Source organism: Scylla paramamosain, chromosome 1, assembly GCF_035594125.1.
Source record: "Scylla paramamosain isolate STU-SP2022 chromosome 1, ASM3559412v1, whole genome shotgun sequence".
Taxonomy (NCBI): Eukaryota; Metazoa; Arthropoda; class Malacostraca; order Decapoda; family Portunidae; genus Scylla; species Scylla paramamosain.
The window spans coordinates 39,494,118-39,511,397 of record NC_087151.1 but is presented as its reverse complement, the minus strand read 5'-3'; the positions used below and the strand labels follow the sequence as shown (position 1 = coordinate 39,511,397).

At 43.3% G+C, this 17,280-nt stretch overlaps 1 protein-coding gene across 10 annotated transcripts in view; it reads right to left on the bottom strand.

The window, feature by feature from the left end:
* Positions 1-1,179: 1,179 nt before the first annotated feature.
* The window catches only part of LOC135105391 (anoctamin-7-like), a 102,874-nt gene continuing 86,773 nt past the window's right edge, over positions 1,180-17,280 (bottom strand). For 9 of the 10 annotated variants that reach the window (XM_064013567.1, XM_064013574.1, XM_064013538.1 and 6 more), the window contains 12 exons: positions 15,875-16,132; positions 13,224-13,444; positions 13,014-13,106; positions 12,317-12,419; positions 11,294-11,460; positions 10,728-10,856; positions 9,691-9,781; positions 8,776-8,981; positions 7,753-7,886; positions 7,179-7,269; positions 6,317-6,448; positions 1,180-5,819 (listed from right to left, as the gene is read on the bottom strand). In XM_064013567.1, coding sequence (XP_063869637.1) covers positions 5,187-5,819; positions 6,317-6,448; positions 7,179-7,269; positions 7,753-7,886; positions 8,776-8,981; positions 9,691-9,781; positions 10,728-10,856; positions 11,294-11,460; positions 12,317-12,419; positions 13,014-13,106; positions 13,224-13,444; positions 15,875-16,132 — 2,258 coding nt within the window. In that variant the 3' untranslated portion in view covers positions 1,180-5,186. The remainder of the gene's footprint in view (positions 5,820-6,316; positions 6,449-7,178; positions 7,270-7,752; positions 7,887-8,775; positions 8,982-9,690; positions 9,782-10,727; positions 10,857-11,293; positions 11,461-12,316; positions 12,420-13,013; positions 13,107-13,223; positions 13,445-15,874; positions 16,133-17,280) is intronic. The other variant, XM_064013550.1, reaches the window with a different exon arrangement.

Sequence of the window (17,280 nt, the reverse complement as noted above, 5' to 3'; positions counted from 1 at the left end):
AAAAGAAAAGGAAGAAAAAACAAGTAAGACGACATGAGAAAAGTGACAGGCTCTTCTATACCACGTAGCTTCGAGTAGCGGTCTCTGGGTTTTACAGCACGAGAGTTAAATTGTGTCTAATATATTTTCACTGGCCAAAGATAATGATGGAAGAAGTTTACATATGGATGGATACACAAACGAATTTGAATCTTTTGGATAATCGGTACGTAATTAAAAAAAAAAAAAAAGAAAAAAAAAGAAATTAAGGACACCTATCAATCTCTTCAAGTATCGAGAAGGAATAACTCCTATAGTAGTAGTAGTAGTAGTAGTAGTAGTAGTAGTAGTGATAGAAGTGGAGGTATTAATAGTGGTGGTGGTGGTGGTAACAGTAGAAGCAGCCACGGTAACAAGTGGCGGTAGCAGCAATAACAACAGCAGCAGCAACAGTCACAACAACAACAACAATAACAACAACAACAATGATAACACAACAATAACAACGTTAACAGCTACCACCACCACCATCACCACCACTTCTACCACCATCACCACCACCACCACAACCACCACTATCACAATTACTACTACTATTAGACCTACTACTACTACTACTACTACTACTACTGCTACTAAGAGTACTTTTTACTGATGCTGTTACTATTTTTTCTTCCTGTACGTTACGCTACATTATACTACTACTACTACTACTACTACTACTAATGATAATAATAACAATAATAATAATAATAATAATAATAATAATAATAATAATAATAATAATAATAAAAATAATAATAATAATAATAATAATAATAATAATAATAATTCATATCTACATAAAAAAAAAAAACAATGCTAATAATATCATCATCAATAATAAAAAAATAAAAAAATAGATAAATAATAAAACTCGCTTAAGTAATTCATAAAAGAAACTATAATTATCACTGCACTAGTATACGAAAATGACGATGATATGTGGAAATGCCTATGTATGCTGAATATGTTGAGTCTCCGCTGGTATCTGACAAAAACTGACGGAGAAATCGGACTTCTATGCGTCCCCTGGTCAAGCCCCGCCGCCGCCACCTCGTACAAACCGAAGACACAGAGGAGGAAATGAAGAAAGGCAGGATTTCATATGTGACTTTAGTGACACTAGAGAACAGAGGACTAGGCAGGCAGGCAGGAGGAGGAGGAGGAGGAGGAGGAGGAGGAGGAGGAATGGGACTAAGACAAACAAGTGTGATCAATAACAAATTAAACATTAAATACCTAAGAACAGACAAAAATTATCAAAATTTTGAAGAAGAATGAAGATGAAGAGGAGGAGGGAGATGAGGACGTGGAAAAGAAGGTGAACGAAAAGGGCGTGGAGGAGAACGAAGAAGAGGACGTGGAAGAGAAGAACGGAGAACAGGAGAAGGAAGAAAAAGAAGACCATGACAAAAAAAAAAAAGAAACACTACCAATGATACCCTGAATAACTTGAACAACAGTAATAACATGAAATATAACAAGATAAAACAATTTAATACTCTGAACTCGAAGACATATACTACGCAATAATAATAATAATAACAATGAAAATATAAGACCATGCTTTCCCTTAGCCTCTACAAGTAGTGTGTTAGTTTCTACGAGTCAGCGATAAACTTCTATAAGACCTGGGACTGCACGCTCCTGTCGGGCCGCACAGCCCACAAGGGAATACATGTTTGTTGTACATCACAGACAGCGGAGAGTAGCAGCAGCTTGGATCGCCTAGCCTGGAAAAAACGTGATGGAAAATGCATAATGTGATGAAAGAGTTGCATAAAAGGATGATTAACAGTTAGTAACCCAGAGGTACAATCGTGGCTATGTAGTCCATTAACCTGCCGCACTTCCATTGTGTTTAGCGTCTTTCAGTATTCTAGTCCTCTGCTGTATTATGCATTTATACGTTGAACTGTAAGAACTGTGTATCCGATTTTGTTTTTCCCCCTTCCGTTTATAAGATTGTACTTTCATATTTCCAATGTATTTAACGTTTTTCAGTCTTCAAGTGCTCTGTTATGTTGGGAATTTATCTGTTGAACCACGAACTCTGTGTCCAATTCTGTTTTTCCTTCTTCCATTTATAATATTGTCAACAAACCAGATGACTTAGTACTGAGGCACTTCCATACCACCAATATTTCTAACGTTTTCTTCAGTCCTCAAATTCTCCGTATGTTGGGAATCTATCCGTTGAGCTAAGAAGTTACCGTGTATCCATTTGTATTTTGCGCCTTTCCATTTTTAAAACTGTCAGCAAACCTGACGATTTAGTACTGAGGGAGAACGCAAAGCACCGTAAAAGTGAGAGAGGCAGGCCAAGTCGACTGTCCACCACGAGTGCACACATTACAAAGGAACGGTGGGGAAAAGCGAGGCGCATGGCCTTCCCCAGCCATACCCTTGCCTGCCAGACGGACGAAGGTCGATTTACCATGCAATGCTACATCAAGGACAGAGAGGTATCATTAATATCACAAAAATTCAGCAATCTTACTCTCCCAGAATAACAGTAATTTATGCATACACTATGTATAGTATAATGTCAAATACTGTCACTGAATGTTTCCCCAAGTACGGCCTCTTTATAATGTATAGAGTCTTATCTTTTGGCAGTTACAGGAATGAGAATGTATGGGTGCAACATTATGATTCGCCTACAGCAGCAGACTGATAACTTAAAGAGACAAACTGCAAGGCAAAACCAGCCCATGTCAAGCCAGGTAGTGCTGCGTCTTCTCAGGCTGATCATAAACTGACGCACGAACTCACTACTAACTTAATTAAGAAATACGTACTGTGGTACGGAGTACAGACAATCAACATAGCCGGCAAACAAGACCTCAGAAGCTGACGTGCCTCAAATGCAAAAGTCAAAAGCTCACTTTTCTCTTTAGCGAAAAAAAACTACTTTCCTTATGTTCTTTCTATCTGAGTCTGAGCATGAGCCTGGACATTGCTATGCTGCCTCAGTTAAGAGCACCTGAGATTCCCAACCCGGCGGTACCTTCTTCACTCTGGGAAGAAGGAAGGGACTAAGGGGTCTAAGAATGAAAACACCTTCGCCTTACTTTCTTCTGCGTCGTGGTGATTATTCCGGAATACGTCGTATGGTTTAAGTTAATGCCGCTATGTGAAATGTTGTGGTTTTCTCCTTGTACATGAAGTGTTTATATGGCAACCGGACAGTCGAGGTCGACTGGATTTCACGCGAGCCATGGTGGTGGTTACTACCAGATTAGTAAACAGTTGTGCGTCATGAGTGCCTCGCTGAAAGCAACCTCTTACAAAATAACATCCCATTGACCCACTGAAAAGCGATACACTACTCGGCAATCTCCAAAAGTACTCCCAAGTTATGCAGGAGCTGTAAGGAGCTACAGAGAACAGAACGTCGAAAAATTTCATTGTATTACTTCAAGCATGGTTGGAAGGGGAGGGCGCTCGCTCTTGACTACGGTGACGAGGGTTGAAAAACAAGCAGCTAACATTTCAAAAGCTACAGATGGCGTCATGTACAAGATATGTATTTCGAAGCCCACGTCCCCTTACAACACTGTTCGAATCCCTGAACGGATGACGCAGCACAAGGAGAGCCCCACATGTGACTCCGGCCTTGGACACTGGACATGATTATGGACAAAGTATTGAAAAGAAAATTATCCTTCCCACTAAGAGTGAAATAAGCTTTTACTAAATAAGTATTACTTCAGCGACTGTTCGCAAGGTCGGCCCACTACTCGTGCGTCACCGTTGCGGGAAAGCCACCAGTGGTTATTTAGCTGAGAGACGCTGGCACCACCTTCACGGCCCTCCAGATGTAAAACAATAGCCTGCTGCTGTCGTAGTTTTGCAAAAGGGAAACTTCCATGACCAGCTTACACTTATGTACATAGCCAGCCCGGGGCAGTGGGGATGGAGGGACAACGATTGAGGGACAAGCAAAGACAAGACAGGGAACAGTCGCGATCAGCGAGACGATGCAAACGAGGCCGAGACCTTCAACACACAAAGATAAATGGATGGAGGATGAAAGCCAACATATAACGAATTCATTTGATGAATGCCACGAGCTGGCCATTCTGGCCTCATATTAATAAAAAGTAGCAAAGCCAGTTTTGTTTACCAGCCAATATTATCCCCACAGAAAAGACACGGCCAAAAATGGGGTAAAGTGGAAAATCCGAAATGCCTTCGTCCCGCGGCACACACACCAGGCCTGGAGGTGCCGACGCCAGCAGCACCTCCAGCACTGACGGAGACGAGGCGCAACCATAACAGTATAGCCACAACGCGACTGTGGTCTTCAGTCCACCATGATTACTGATTGCACACCATTGTTTTAGATATTTCTCCCGCTTTTCAGGATAATTCCTTCAAAGTTGTCACATGGCTGATATCTTTTTAAATATACATACAATTTAATATTATGATTTATCACACATGGACTAGAAAGCCATTTTTCAGTTTTGAGTTTCTTGCCCATAAAATTAACACACGTACAAACAATGGAACTGGCGGGGCTAAAAGTTTTGAGCTTCCTACGTCAGCTCCTGAGGTGGAGACAATGAGAATACTGAAGGTCTGTCTCACCTCCCAACACCCCTCGCTCATCCTCCACCCGTCCGTTACAGGGAAACCATAAACTAAGCAAAACATCAAGAAGGCACTCAGTATCAGTGTGTCAGAGGAGGACAATCACCTTCAGGCTTACAGCAGCGACTCAACCTGGCGCCAGGCAAGAGGGTCGTCGCGTGGCCTCAGGGGCGTATGTGATTTACACCCCACCAGGAAACCCTGGCCACTTCTGCGACCGTGGAGAGCAGCAGTCTCACACACCCAGTTCTGAACTACGAGTTGCAAGTGAAATATAAGGAGAAAACCTCATGGCAGGTCAATCTTCACAGCGGCCTCCACAGTGAGGTAGAGGCCACGAGAGGCTGAGATGTGCTGAGATAATCTTCCTTACTGTTTTCATAATTTAGCCGAAAATGTTACTGCACTTGGATCGTTAAGGTGCAGTGCCCCACTGCCCACCCTCTGTTCAACCTCGCGACACGAGAGCGCCTCAACCAAGGAACAACTCAAGCGGGCCGGCGGCAAACGGCTCACACTGCCGTCTGCTTATACACGACCTCGGGACGGGTGAAGGCGGCCCACCGTTATGTTGTGGAGTGTGTGTTGGCACTGCCGCTGACTGAAGTATTGTGGTGGTTTCTTAAACTAGTTCCTCCACTCGCGTTTACTACCGTGGCTCGTCCTTTGTTCGCCCTTGAACTCCTCCTCGAGGGCACTGGCGGCGGTATTTTGGTGTTACCGAAGGGTGAGCACGCGGGAAGGCTCTTGCTCTGGCTGGAGGAGGAGGAAGAGGATGGTGGCGGTGAGGAGACAGAAGCGGAGACTGCATTGGCGGTGGTGGAGGAAGCTGTGTTGGCACTGGAGGAGGAGACTGTGTTAGAGGTGGTGGAGGAGGAGGAGACTGTGTTTGGAGTGGAGGAGGAAGCTGTGTTGGTGTTGGAGGAGGAGGAATGATTCTTGACAGATGAGGGAGGAGAATTTTCAAGATTTCCAAAGTCATAAGAAGAGAAGGCGTCGGGATCCTTGGCAGGCATGGTGGACTTGGCTGTGGGCTGAGGCGAGGGCTGCTGAGGACTTTTAGGCTGGCTGGGAGACTCAGCCGTAGGATAGACTGGTGAGGGAGGAATGATCCCAGAGTGGCTGTCGGCGTCGTGCATGAAGATGTTGACGTCGCCGGGCCCGTCATTGTCGTCGTCGTCGTCGTTGCCTTGAGCCACCTGCGGATCAGATACTCGTAACTGATCAAGCCTGGTAGTGAAAGACACCTTTCTCTCTTAATAGAAAAGACGAAGGGCTACACAAAGGCACGTCCTTTGTCTCACTTGGATGGAGGTACAGAGGAATATGGAAGTGAACTGCGCTATGTGGTTTTCAAGCAATAAGGCAGCAAACTTAGTGATCATGTGACACATTGTTTTAAGTTCGTTTTTTTGTTAGGTGGACAATTTGAAACTTAGACGAAAAGAACATGTTGTTGGATATGAAGAAAGTGTATGAACTGTCAAGAAATAATTCAACATGTTTAGTCTATAATCACTCACTGACAAAGTTTCATTAGCGCTGCCTTAATGGCGTCTTACCCAATAACTGTCCTTTTCCATTCCCATTTACCCCCTCAAAATCCTTAATGATAACGGACTTTCAGTTTTTCACAGTTCTCTCTCTCTCTCTCTCTCTCTCTCTCTCTCTCTCTCTCTCTCTCTCTCTCTCTTACCTTCATCATGGTGTCTGAATCGGCCAGCGCCTGTTTCGCTAAGTAACGTTCCCTCTTGATCTTAATCTCGAGGCTCTGCGGGATGTCGGGCACCACGATGTCGATGAGGCGACACACCCCGAACACCACATGCTGTAGAGAGGCGCGGGGCTCAGACACTCACTCACGTAGGATATGAACTGAACTGTGTAGGCTTCAAATACTGACTAAATGACTATGTGACCCTAAAATTGTTAGAGTAATGTTTGTATCTGGTGAGTAATCTGAAGTTTGGACAAAGACATAATGCTGGAAATGGAAGTTTAAGAGTTGGAAAGTGTCTCAGCTGAAATTTTTATAATAATAATAATAATAATAATAATAATAATAATAATAATAATAATAATAATAATAATAATAATAATAATAATAGTAATAATAATATAATTAGTATAGCAAACAAATAGCATGTATGCCTTATAACTTACAGAAAATAAAGGATAGAAATCGCTATCAGCCTTCAGCTTTTAAGTTTTCCTTTTCTTTCCCTCACGACCTCTAAGTAAAAACATTACGTCGCATTCTTAAACATAGCGGGCATTCATAAAGGCTATTTTCAAAGGCCACGTAAGCGATTGTTAGATACTGCAGGTTGCTGTTTTTGTTCATTGATGATATTAAGCATATGTTAAACTGTATGTAAACTATCCCTAGAATGATTAAACAAACATGAGAACACAAAATTCAATGTGATAAAAAAAAAAAGAAAGAAATGAGATGAAGAAACATTTAAAAATATCCTCCTATCTTACTGTCACTCTCAAAAGTAACCCTCGATTTGCCGCGTCTGCTTCACAAGGACTCGTTATCACCCCCCTCTCACCTCAAATATGATGACGAAGGCGAGTCTGATGGCAAGGAGGCGCCAGAAGAAGAGTGTGTGGTTCCCCTGGTCATCGCGATAGCCTCGATACCTGGAAGGGAGGCCACAGGTGACTACTGGTGTCAGGTAAACATAAGGAGTCCGTTAGTTTGTTCGTCTCTTTGTGTGTTTCTTTGACGGTCCATAATTTCTGTCTGCCTATCCGCCTTTGTCTATCTGCCTATATGTTTGTTTTGTCATTTCTATCTGCCAGGCTGTATGAGTGTCTGTCCTTCTGCGTCCTTGTATATACGTCAACCACTCTGCCTGTCTGTATGTCCGTCTATCTGTATCTGTGTGCATGTATACATTTATATGCTCACGTATACGTATGTATCTTTATGCATGTCTGTCTGTCTGTCTTCCTGTAGATATACGTATACGTGTCTTTCTGTCTGTTTGTAGATATACACATATGTCTGTCTGTATCTGTTTGTCCGTCTGTCTGTCTATATGTATGATTGTATAGATGGATGGATTTAAGTCTGTAAATATACGCACATGCATGTTTGTCTTTGTGTGTCTGGCGAGTCACCTGCACTGCTGGCTCAGGGTGTTGTTGGGAGCGACGGCCAGCGTGAAGTTGACGTAGCCGGTGAGTGACCAGTCGTACTCGTATTTGTAGAGCAGGCGCGGCAGGAAGTCCGAGGTGAAGGCGATGAGGAAGGCCTGGGAGAGACGAGGCTTGAGTGCATCACCTGCTCTTCTCTCACTCTTTTCTCCCTCCCTTCCTGTCACTCCATTTTCATATATATATTTTTTTTTTTATACTGTCAACCCTCTCTCTCTCTCTCTCTCTCTCTCTCTCTCTCTCTCTCTCTCTCTCTCTCTCTCTCTCTGTTATCCATTCCTTCCCATTTCCTTTCCTGTTATAACTACTATTCCATTCATTGCTTCTTTTCCCATTAACTTACCCTTTTATTCTTTTTGTTTCACATATTTGTTATTTGTCCTTTCTCCTTTTTACCTTCTTTTTTTTATCCTTTCTCCAACCTTTATTCTCTCTCCTCCCTCCCTCCCTCTCCTTCAGTTTTATTTATCTCATATTATTCTTTAGCGATCCCTTCCATATATCACCTGCCCTATTTCTTCCCTTTCTTTCTTCCTGCTAGCTAGTCGTGTTGCCCTCCTCCTCCTCCTCCTCCTCCTCCTCCTCCTCCTCCTCTTCCTACTCCTTTGTGTCTGAAGAGTCTTGTACCTCTCAATCCTCTCTTGTGGAACGTGTGTGTGTGTGTGTGTGTGTGTGTGTGTGTGTGTGTGTGTGTGTGTGTGTGTGTGTGTGTGTGTGTGTGTGTGTGTGTGTGTGTGTGTGTGTGTGTGTGTGTGTGTGTGTGTGAGAGAGAGAGAGAGAGAGAGAGAGAGAGAGAGAGAGAGAGAGAGAGAGAGAGAGAGAGAGAGAGAGAGAGAGAGAGAGAGAGAGAGAGAGAGAGAGAGAGAGAGAGAGAGTGTGTGTGCGTGTTTAATACAACTTAAATTAAAAACACAGAGGCTTACGTGAACAATAATAAACTACATACAAACTTCCAATTCTCTCTCTCTCTCTCACACACACACTCACGTTGCTGATCACTGCTAGATGCGCCATAAAGTCCAGAATGGTGAACCAGATGCCGATGTTCTGGGCGCGCTCAGACACCGGCCGCCGCGTCTCACACACAAACTTCTGAGCGTCGAGGCGAATCTCCACCCAGTTGTTGAGGAGGGCGAAGAGCGGCGCTAGGGGGAACGCCGCCACGAAGATGGTGAGGAAGCCGAACTGGAGCACTGGAAGAGGAAAGGAGCGCTGTAAGTGGTATATTCTTCTTATAAATACTTCTGGTTGATTTTGTTTATATCTACAACATCTTTGCGTTCTTTTTCAGACTATGGATAAAAAATAGATTGTTCTCCTGTGGTCTTTCGATGAGTGGGGGAAATGGTTAAAGGAGGTATTTGTGTAATGCTTCGTATAAATAAGTCTGGTTAAATTTTGTCAAGCTGTTTGTGGTTTTAGATCGGAGATAAGAGATGAGGTGTTCTGTTGTGGCCCGTAATAGATGGGCAGCCTGCAGGGATGAGTGCAGAGGAAGAAGGAACGGTTTGCCCAGCAGTGGCATCCTAAAGACTGATGATGGTGATAGCAATGACTAACAAGGTATACTGGAACAGACAGATGATGCACTGGTGATGATAGTAATTTTAATATAGCTCTCCTTAACCTCTCTCTCTCTCTCTCTCTCTCTCTCTCTCTCTCTCTCTCTCTCTCTCTCTCTCTCTCTCTCTCTCTCTCATAACACGACGCAATAAGGTTAAATTTATGGTTTATTCCTGAGTCTACCAAATGGAACACCCTTGAAAAAGAAGCAAACTGGGAACTCTGGAGCCTGCTGGGATGAGAAAACAGAGAGAGAGAGAGAGAGAGAGAGAGAGAGAGAGAGAGAGAGAGAGAGAGAGAGAGAGAGAGAGAGAGAGAGAGAGAGAATGATCGTCTTACCCATCTCGAGGTACTCCTGAAACAGTCCCTCATTGTCGATCAGTTGGTAGTCCGCTTCCCATCTGGTCCTTGCCTTGTGGGCCATCTTCACCTGCCGGGGAGGGACGGCCAGGTCATAAGAACGTAGGAAAATAAGGGAAGCTGCAAGAAGCCATCAAGCCTATACGTGGCATTCCCTGTATGAAGCATGGCTATGTATTTATTTTCACCTATCGTTCTCACCCATAAATTTGTCTTTTCTCCTTTTAAAGATGCCTAATGACTCAGCACAAACAATCTGACCACTCAGTCTGTTCCAGTCATCTATTACTTTATTTGAGAACCAGTTCCTTCATATCTCTCTCTCTCTCTCTCTCTCTCTTTTTTTTTTTTAAGAGGGAATTAGCTCTCAAATAGAGTAGTAGGTCATCAAATATTGCTTTGTTATAGGCAGGTGCTGTATTTGCCCTTCTATATACTGGTTTGCTATACGTGCTGTGTTTAGGCTCATGTGCATTTGTTTGTATCTCTTTACTCTGCTGCTCTCTGTCTGCTGTTCTACATAGTGCTTTGCTATAGGTACTGTATCTACGTCGTGTGTATTTCTTTTTATCTCTTTGCTCTGTTAATTTATGTAATTTTAATGTTAAAGTTACCTGACTATCAAAGTAGCGATTTTCAGTGAAGAGTGTGAGGGTGTTACAGTCAAGTCTGATCTAAATCGGCTAACTGGCTTCTGGTTAATAGGTTCTCCTTTTTTATTTATTTATTTATTCATTTTTTGAGGAAGCAACATTCCAAGTATTTTTATTCTTTTAATTTTCAACTTTTAATTAATTCATCAACTTATTTTTAGTTATTCATCCGTTTCCAAACTCACTCCTTCCCCCGCTTCTCTCTCTCTCTCTCTCTCTCTCTCTCTCTCTCTCTCTCTCTCTCTCTCTCTCTCTCTCTCTCAGATCAACACACAGAAGGTAGAGGGACAAATCGTGGACCAAGCAGCGGCTATTCACAATGACTCGCCAAGCCCAAACCTCCCCGCTTCCCCCGGCGCTCACCTGCTTCTTGTGCCACCACATCTTGACCTTGGGCACGAGGATCTCCTGGGCGTTGTTCACCACCTGCTTCCCGATCATGATGACGGCCAGCTGCTGCGCCAGTTCGATGAGACACCCACCCGCCGAGCACTGCAGAGAGACAAGGATTATTTTAGTTGGAGTTCTTATTCTTATCCTTCCTTCTGTCTATCTGTCTGTCTCTGCTTATTGTTTGTTTCTTTAATAACACAGTATTCTATTTCTCGGAGCAAAGGAAAGGAACCGTAATAAAAAAAGAACTGTAGAAGAAGAAAGAAGAATATATCAGTCTCCCTATCTTTGTCTCCATCTCTGGTTGTCTCGAGGTAAATGAAAAAGGAATCGTGATAAAAAACTGTAAATGAAAAAAAAATCTCTCTATTTCTCTGTCTCTCTGTCTAGCTGTATTATTACTGTATGCATCTCTCTCTCTCTCTCTCTCTCTCTCTCTCTCTCTCTCTCTCTCTCTCTCTCATCAAGCCAAAGGAAAACACAACCAAAAGCCACGGGAGGACACCAGATCGCAGATGCCTCTCCGCCACACTCACGTCCTCGTTTCTGAAGCCCAGGATGTGGTGGTAGTGGCCCGGGTAGCCCACGAAGCGACCCTTGAAGAAGGCGATGTAGAAGATGGATGAGTAGAAGTTGACGAACTGGAAGATGAACACTTTGAACGTCAGGTTGTCCTCGAAGTCCGTCTGGGTTCGATGCATTTCTGTGGGAGTGAAGAGAAACGTTTTGTTGTCGTCTGTTCAGCTTGACTTGGCGGAAAGGAAAAACTACTTGCTTCCTCGATTCTTTTACGACATAGTATACGATAATCTTACAGCTTCCCTCCCTCTGCTTGTTGTGGCTTGTTCAGATTAAACTGGCGAATTAACCTGATTCTCGATTATCTGATGAAATACTATACGACAACCTAACACTGTTCTTTTCTGCTAAGTACCATAGTTTTTTTTTCACTCTCTCCCTTCACTGTATAGACTAACATATGTATCGTTCCTTCCCCTTTTCAGCGCACTCCATACATACATGTAGGTTCTGTTAATTATTTCCCCTCATAGACTTATCGCTGGCTCACTTGACAAATACACTTCTTCCCTTTCAGTATCGTGGTATGTTTCATGGATGGCTACCGATGGACGACCAATGGCGAGGAATAGATACATGACTAGTAACTGAAGATAGAAGACGGAGAGAGTACCTTTATTGTAATCTGATCAGTTTATTGTTAAGTGGCACCAGGAAGCTTTATTCTATTTCTTTCTTCCTCACTCTTAATTATATAAAGATACCTGACCATCAAACAAAAAATTATTTCAGAGAGAACACTGAAAGAACCAAATTATTCATATCGTATCCCAAACTCAAACTGTCGGTGGTAATACATGTCTCTTTAAAATGAAACGTACGCTATCTATTTAATACCCTGGACATTTGTTATTTTTAATTGCTCACAAGGGTAAGTTATTTGTCATATGCTACATTAATAGTTGCATCATCAGTACCAGCTTCACTCAGACCACCGCCGCTTCCGGCAGACCGCTACTATGCCTCCAGCAGGGACTCACCCCATGTAGTGAGTCGGAAGGCGAGCTTCTCATACACGCGGCCCATGCACATGATGATGATGAAGTTGACCACCGCACCGGACAGCGAGGAGATGGCCTGGGCCTGGAATGAAGTGGAGTTATGGGTTTCACACAGCGAGCCAATCACTGACTTTGTGGCACTAAAGCTGATATGGTGATGCTTTGCTATATGAAGAGAACACTCTGAATTAAACATGAACAAAAGGTTATGACATTTGATTTTAGGAGGTGTAAGAGTTGCCTAGAAAGTAGTCTAAGTCTGGAGAGAAAAGAAATGCAGGAAACTAAAAAAAAAAGTAAATGAAAAGAATGATCTGAGTGATAGTTATGTGAGAGGAACAATAAGTGACACACAAGGAAGATCGTTTATATAAAAAGAAAAGAGTAAAAATAATAAACAACTTTGAAGTGAAATATGATACAAGGTATACTCAGTAATTTTACTAGCTTTACTCATTCACTTGTCAATTAACATTCCTTCTCACTCCCACATATTAATCAACACTACTTAGCATGAATCTTTACGCACAAAACAATAGTCAAGTTATTATCCTGCATAATTATTGATATTTACGAACGAAAAATTATATTTCATAATATGATAACGACAAGTCCGTGTAGGGGCGAGGAGACACCTGAGTGAGCCATCCTCCTTTCCCGCATCCCTTTAACTAACCTGCGAGCGGAGGGTGTCGTTGCGGAAGAGAGGGATGGACACGAGGACCCGGTAGATGATGACTGCCACGATGAAGATGATCACTAGACTCATCTAGAAGAGGAGGGCAGGAAGTTATAGGAGGATAAAGAAGGTTGGCAGTTACAATCTCTCTCTCTCTCTCTCTCTCTCTCTCTCTCTCTCTCTCTCTCTCTCTCTCTCCACCCTCACCATGATAAAGATAAGTCCGACTCCCGCCATGATCCTCTTGGTCCTGATGGACTTAGGAAAGGACGGCTCCCTCACGCCCGTGATTGGGTTCCTCTCCCTGCACGGCGCCTTGGCTGCAAACTCCGGGCGGGGCCGTTCCTCCTCCTCCTGGAAGTCGAGGCAGTCCCAGTGGTGAGCCAGGGAGGCGCTCTTACGCTTCCAGTACTCCAGGAAGGACACGGCTGAAGGAGGAGGAGGGACGGGCAGGTGAAGAAAGGATGGTGGGTTGCTAGAATAGGTAGAGGTTAGATTGTGGACAGAAATTTAGCGCACACACACACACACACACACACACACACACACACACACACACACACACACACGCACACACACACACAAACGACACCAGCTAAAAATGCTGAAATCGCAGAAATATATTGAGGAAAGATTTTATAATGTCAAAAAAAAAATAAAATAAATAAATAAAATACATGAAAATGCAGGAATGGAAACGAGCGACAGAGAGAGAGAGAGAGAGAGAGAGAGAGAGAGAGAGAGAGAGAGAGAGAGAGAGAGAGAGAGAGAGAGAGTTGGCTACATTCCGACAAAAAAGAGGCAAAAACAAAAAAAAAACCCATTCCCAGGACATGAATTACAAAGCAATGCTGGTAACTGCGAGGGGAGGGAGCAGTGATTGGGAATACATGCTGAATAAACATTACTAAGATAAGTGGCTCACATTATGTACCCCTCTCTCTCTCTATCTATCTCTCTCTCTCTCTCTCGTTTTCTTTCCTGTATTTTCAAGTATTTGGTTTCCTTTTTTATTTTTTTTGTGGACAGATGGGGTGCTTCCTCAGTCTTTCTGTGATTTCCAACTAACTGTGTGTGTATGCGTGGGTGTGAGTGGATACTGGATGTGCGCTCTCTCTCTCTCTCTCTCTCTGGCAGTTGTTTCCCTGTTGCCCCTCCCGCCAACAGACCATCGTCCCCCTCCCAGCAGCTGGCCGGTCTCAGGGTGCTGTCTGGCGCTGCGCTGTGACTAAAGCTTATTTCTGTTCGGAGCGGGAGGAAGGAAGGAAAACAGTAAGAGGAGGAGAGGGGAATTAGGCAGTAGGGAATGAGGGAAGAAGGAAAATTGGAGGAGAAAGGTGCAGAAAAAGGGAGAGAGGATGAGGGGTGGAGGAATGTGTACCAGACGGAATGGAGAGCAAGGAAAGTCTAGGTGGAGGGAAGTATGGAGGTGGAGGAGGAGAGAAAGATGGGGGAAACACCACCGAGGGATATAAAAGTAGAAGAGGTGGTGATCACTAAGAGGGATACAGGAAAGAAATGGAGGAGGGAGTCAAGGAGGAAGAACAGCATATGCATGGTGGAGAGAAAGACGAAGGAAACACAAATGAAGGATAAAAGAAAAAAAAGTAAAAGAAGCGGGAAGAGAGGCAAGGATGAGGGAGATACAGGAAAGTAAAGGAGGTGGAGGTGAAGAGATGAAGGAGTATAAACAGATCACTGCCTAACACGGCTAATAAATTTCTTTGAAAACTTTGTATGAAATTAGTGGAAAGCCACGAAAAAAAAAAGAAAAGACAAAGGAGTGGTTCATAATTTCCTAAGAGTTTTTTTTCAGTTAACTATACAGTGAACTCAATATGGTTCTTCTGAAACTTCCTTAAAATTCTGAAAAAAAAAAAAAAAAATGAGCCTTTGTTCAAGACTATATACTGGAACGCGAGGTTAAACTACTAACTAGAGGTAATCATGATATACTAATGCAATTTTCTCAACGAGTTATGAACGTGAGTTTAACAAGAGACAACTGAAGACCCCTTACAACCCCCAAAAAATTATGAACCTTTATTTAGCACTGGCGGAGCGTAGAGAAAAACTAAGGACAGGAGTGCTTGGTGTACTTTTACTCTAAGATCATTATAAAAGGAAACTTAGCAAACGACAACTAAAGCCTCCTTAGAACCCAGAAAACACCTCCAGCGTCACACAAATTACAAACAAAAGACACACACATCGAGACTCAGATTAAACTACTACTTCAAATCTATCTTGGCTTATAAGACGACTTTTTTTTTTTTCACACAAAGAAGAATCTTCCGACCCTATAACAGAAGGTATTTTATATACTGTACTGTACATGTAAGGAGAAAGAGAGACATAACAAAACCCACGCAATATCCATCCACCCTCTCATCCACCGCTCCACCACACACACAGCTAGTTACTTCATTGACCCCCATTTAGTAAGTACATTATTCAAAGATACAGGGAGTGTGAATAGGTTAGGTTAAGTTGGGCCAGGTAACGTGAGGTGAGGCATGGTAAGGTAAGGTCAGGTTAGGTTAAAGGTAAGTTAGGTTATGAAGGCCTATTGTCAGTGTGGCTAGGTTAGGTTAGGTTAAAAGTAGTTTAGGTTATGAAGGCCTATTGTCAGTGTGGCTAGGTTAGGTTAAGTTAGTTAAGTCAAGATAAGGTAAAGTTAGGTTAAGTTAGATTAAATATGGTTAAGTTAGAGAAGTCGAATATATGATTTCCTGTATACAAATCAACGTCAACACGGTACATTATTAAGACCACTGCTGTCAACACACACACACACACACACACACACACACACACACACACACACACACACACACACACACACACACCAGACTCACCCCAGAAGGACACGAAGATGGAGTAGAAGACTGTGCCGGGGTGGTCGAAGAGGTAGGAGATGCGAGTGTTGAAGCAGATGTCGCTGAGGTCCCAGAAAGCGCAGCCCAGCCTCTCGTTGCACAGGGGACACATGATAAACTCGCCGCGGGAGTCGCAGATCTCATTGGCCGGCGTGTTCTGGTTGATGGTGATGACGCCGTACATGAACACCAGCAGCCCCACCACCGCCGCCGGCAGCAGCCACCCCGTGTACATCCCTGGGGGCAGAGAGTGAGGTGCAGGAGGAGGATAAGGTAATAAGGTAATGGAAGACGAAAGATGAAGTAATAAGATAAAGGGAGACGAAAGATAAAGTAATAAAGTAATGAGACAAAAGTAAAAAAAAAAAAAATAAAGTAATGGGAGACGAAAGATAAAGTGATAAGGTGATGAGAGACGATAGACAGAATAATGATGATAAACGAATGAGAAGAGCGCAAGTGATCTAGTATATAATGCGAAAGAAACTCGCATTGAAAACACAAGGAAACAATAAGGTGAGGGGAAGGAGGAGAAAGATCTGATAAAAGAGGAAGAGGTTGAAGAGGTGGAGATTAAGAGGCGATACAAAAGAGAGGAAAGGGATTATGGTACGCACTACTTTAGGTGGAAAATATTTGTGCAGGCAAGGAAGTAGAGCGAAAGAGTGAAAGAAGAGGACGGTACAGGGAGGAGAAGGAGGAAGAAAGTTGGGAGGTGAAAGAGACGGTACGTGTGGATATAATTCGTGCAGGGAAAGGAAGGAAACGACACCCACTGTAAAGAGAGGAAGACGAGAAAGAAAGGGAAGAAGATGGGGACTGAGAGATGGAAAGTGGAAGGCGAAAGAAAGGAGGAGAAAGGGATGTAGTAATATGATTTGAGGAGAGCTAGTCACTTTGTACTGGAACGGATGGCGATTTAATCAAGTCATATAGGCCTCAGGTCAGATGATCATTAAGACAAATCAGCCTGAGTGGGTGAGCCGTAGTTATGTGCGATGGGTGGATGTGATTGAGAGGCTGGATATGTATGCTAATGGAGGCGGGTAAGTGGGTAGGTGTGAGTCGGTGGATAGAAGGATGGGGTTATGGCTGGGAGTGAGTGGATATGGTTGAGTGCTTGAATGGATGAGTGGCTGTGGTTGAGTAAGAAGTGGATGGGCTGGTGAACATTATATTAGTGTGTGCGGATCCACATGCTGCCTTCACGAACCCTGTAGTCCAGAGTCTAGAGAGATTTTGGGTAACAACTGGTTTGGGTACCAAGTGTCTCGAGTAGAAAACGTCCTATTTGCACGGCCAATCTATCTTAAGGATCATTTGACCCGAGGCTTATATGGCCTGAGTGCAGTCCGCCCCAGTGCCAAGTGACTGTAAACCTGATC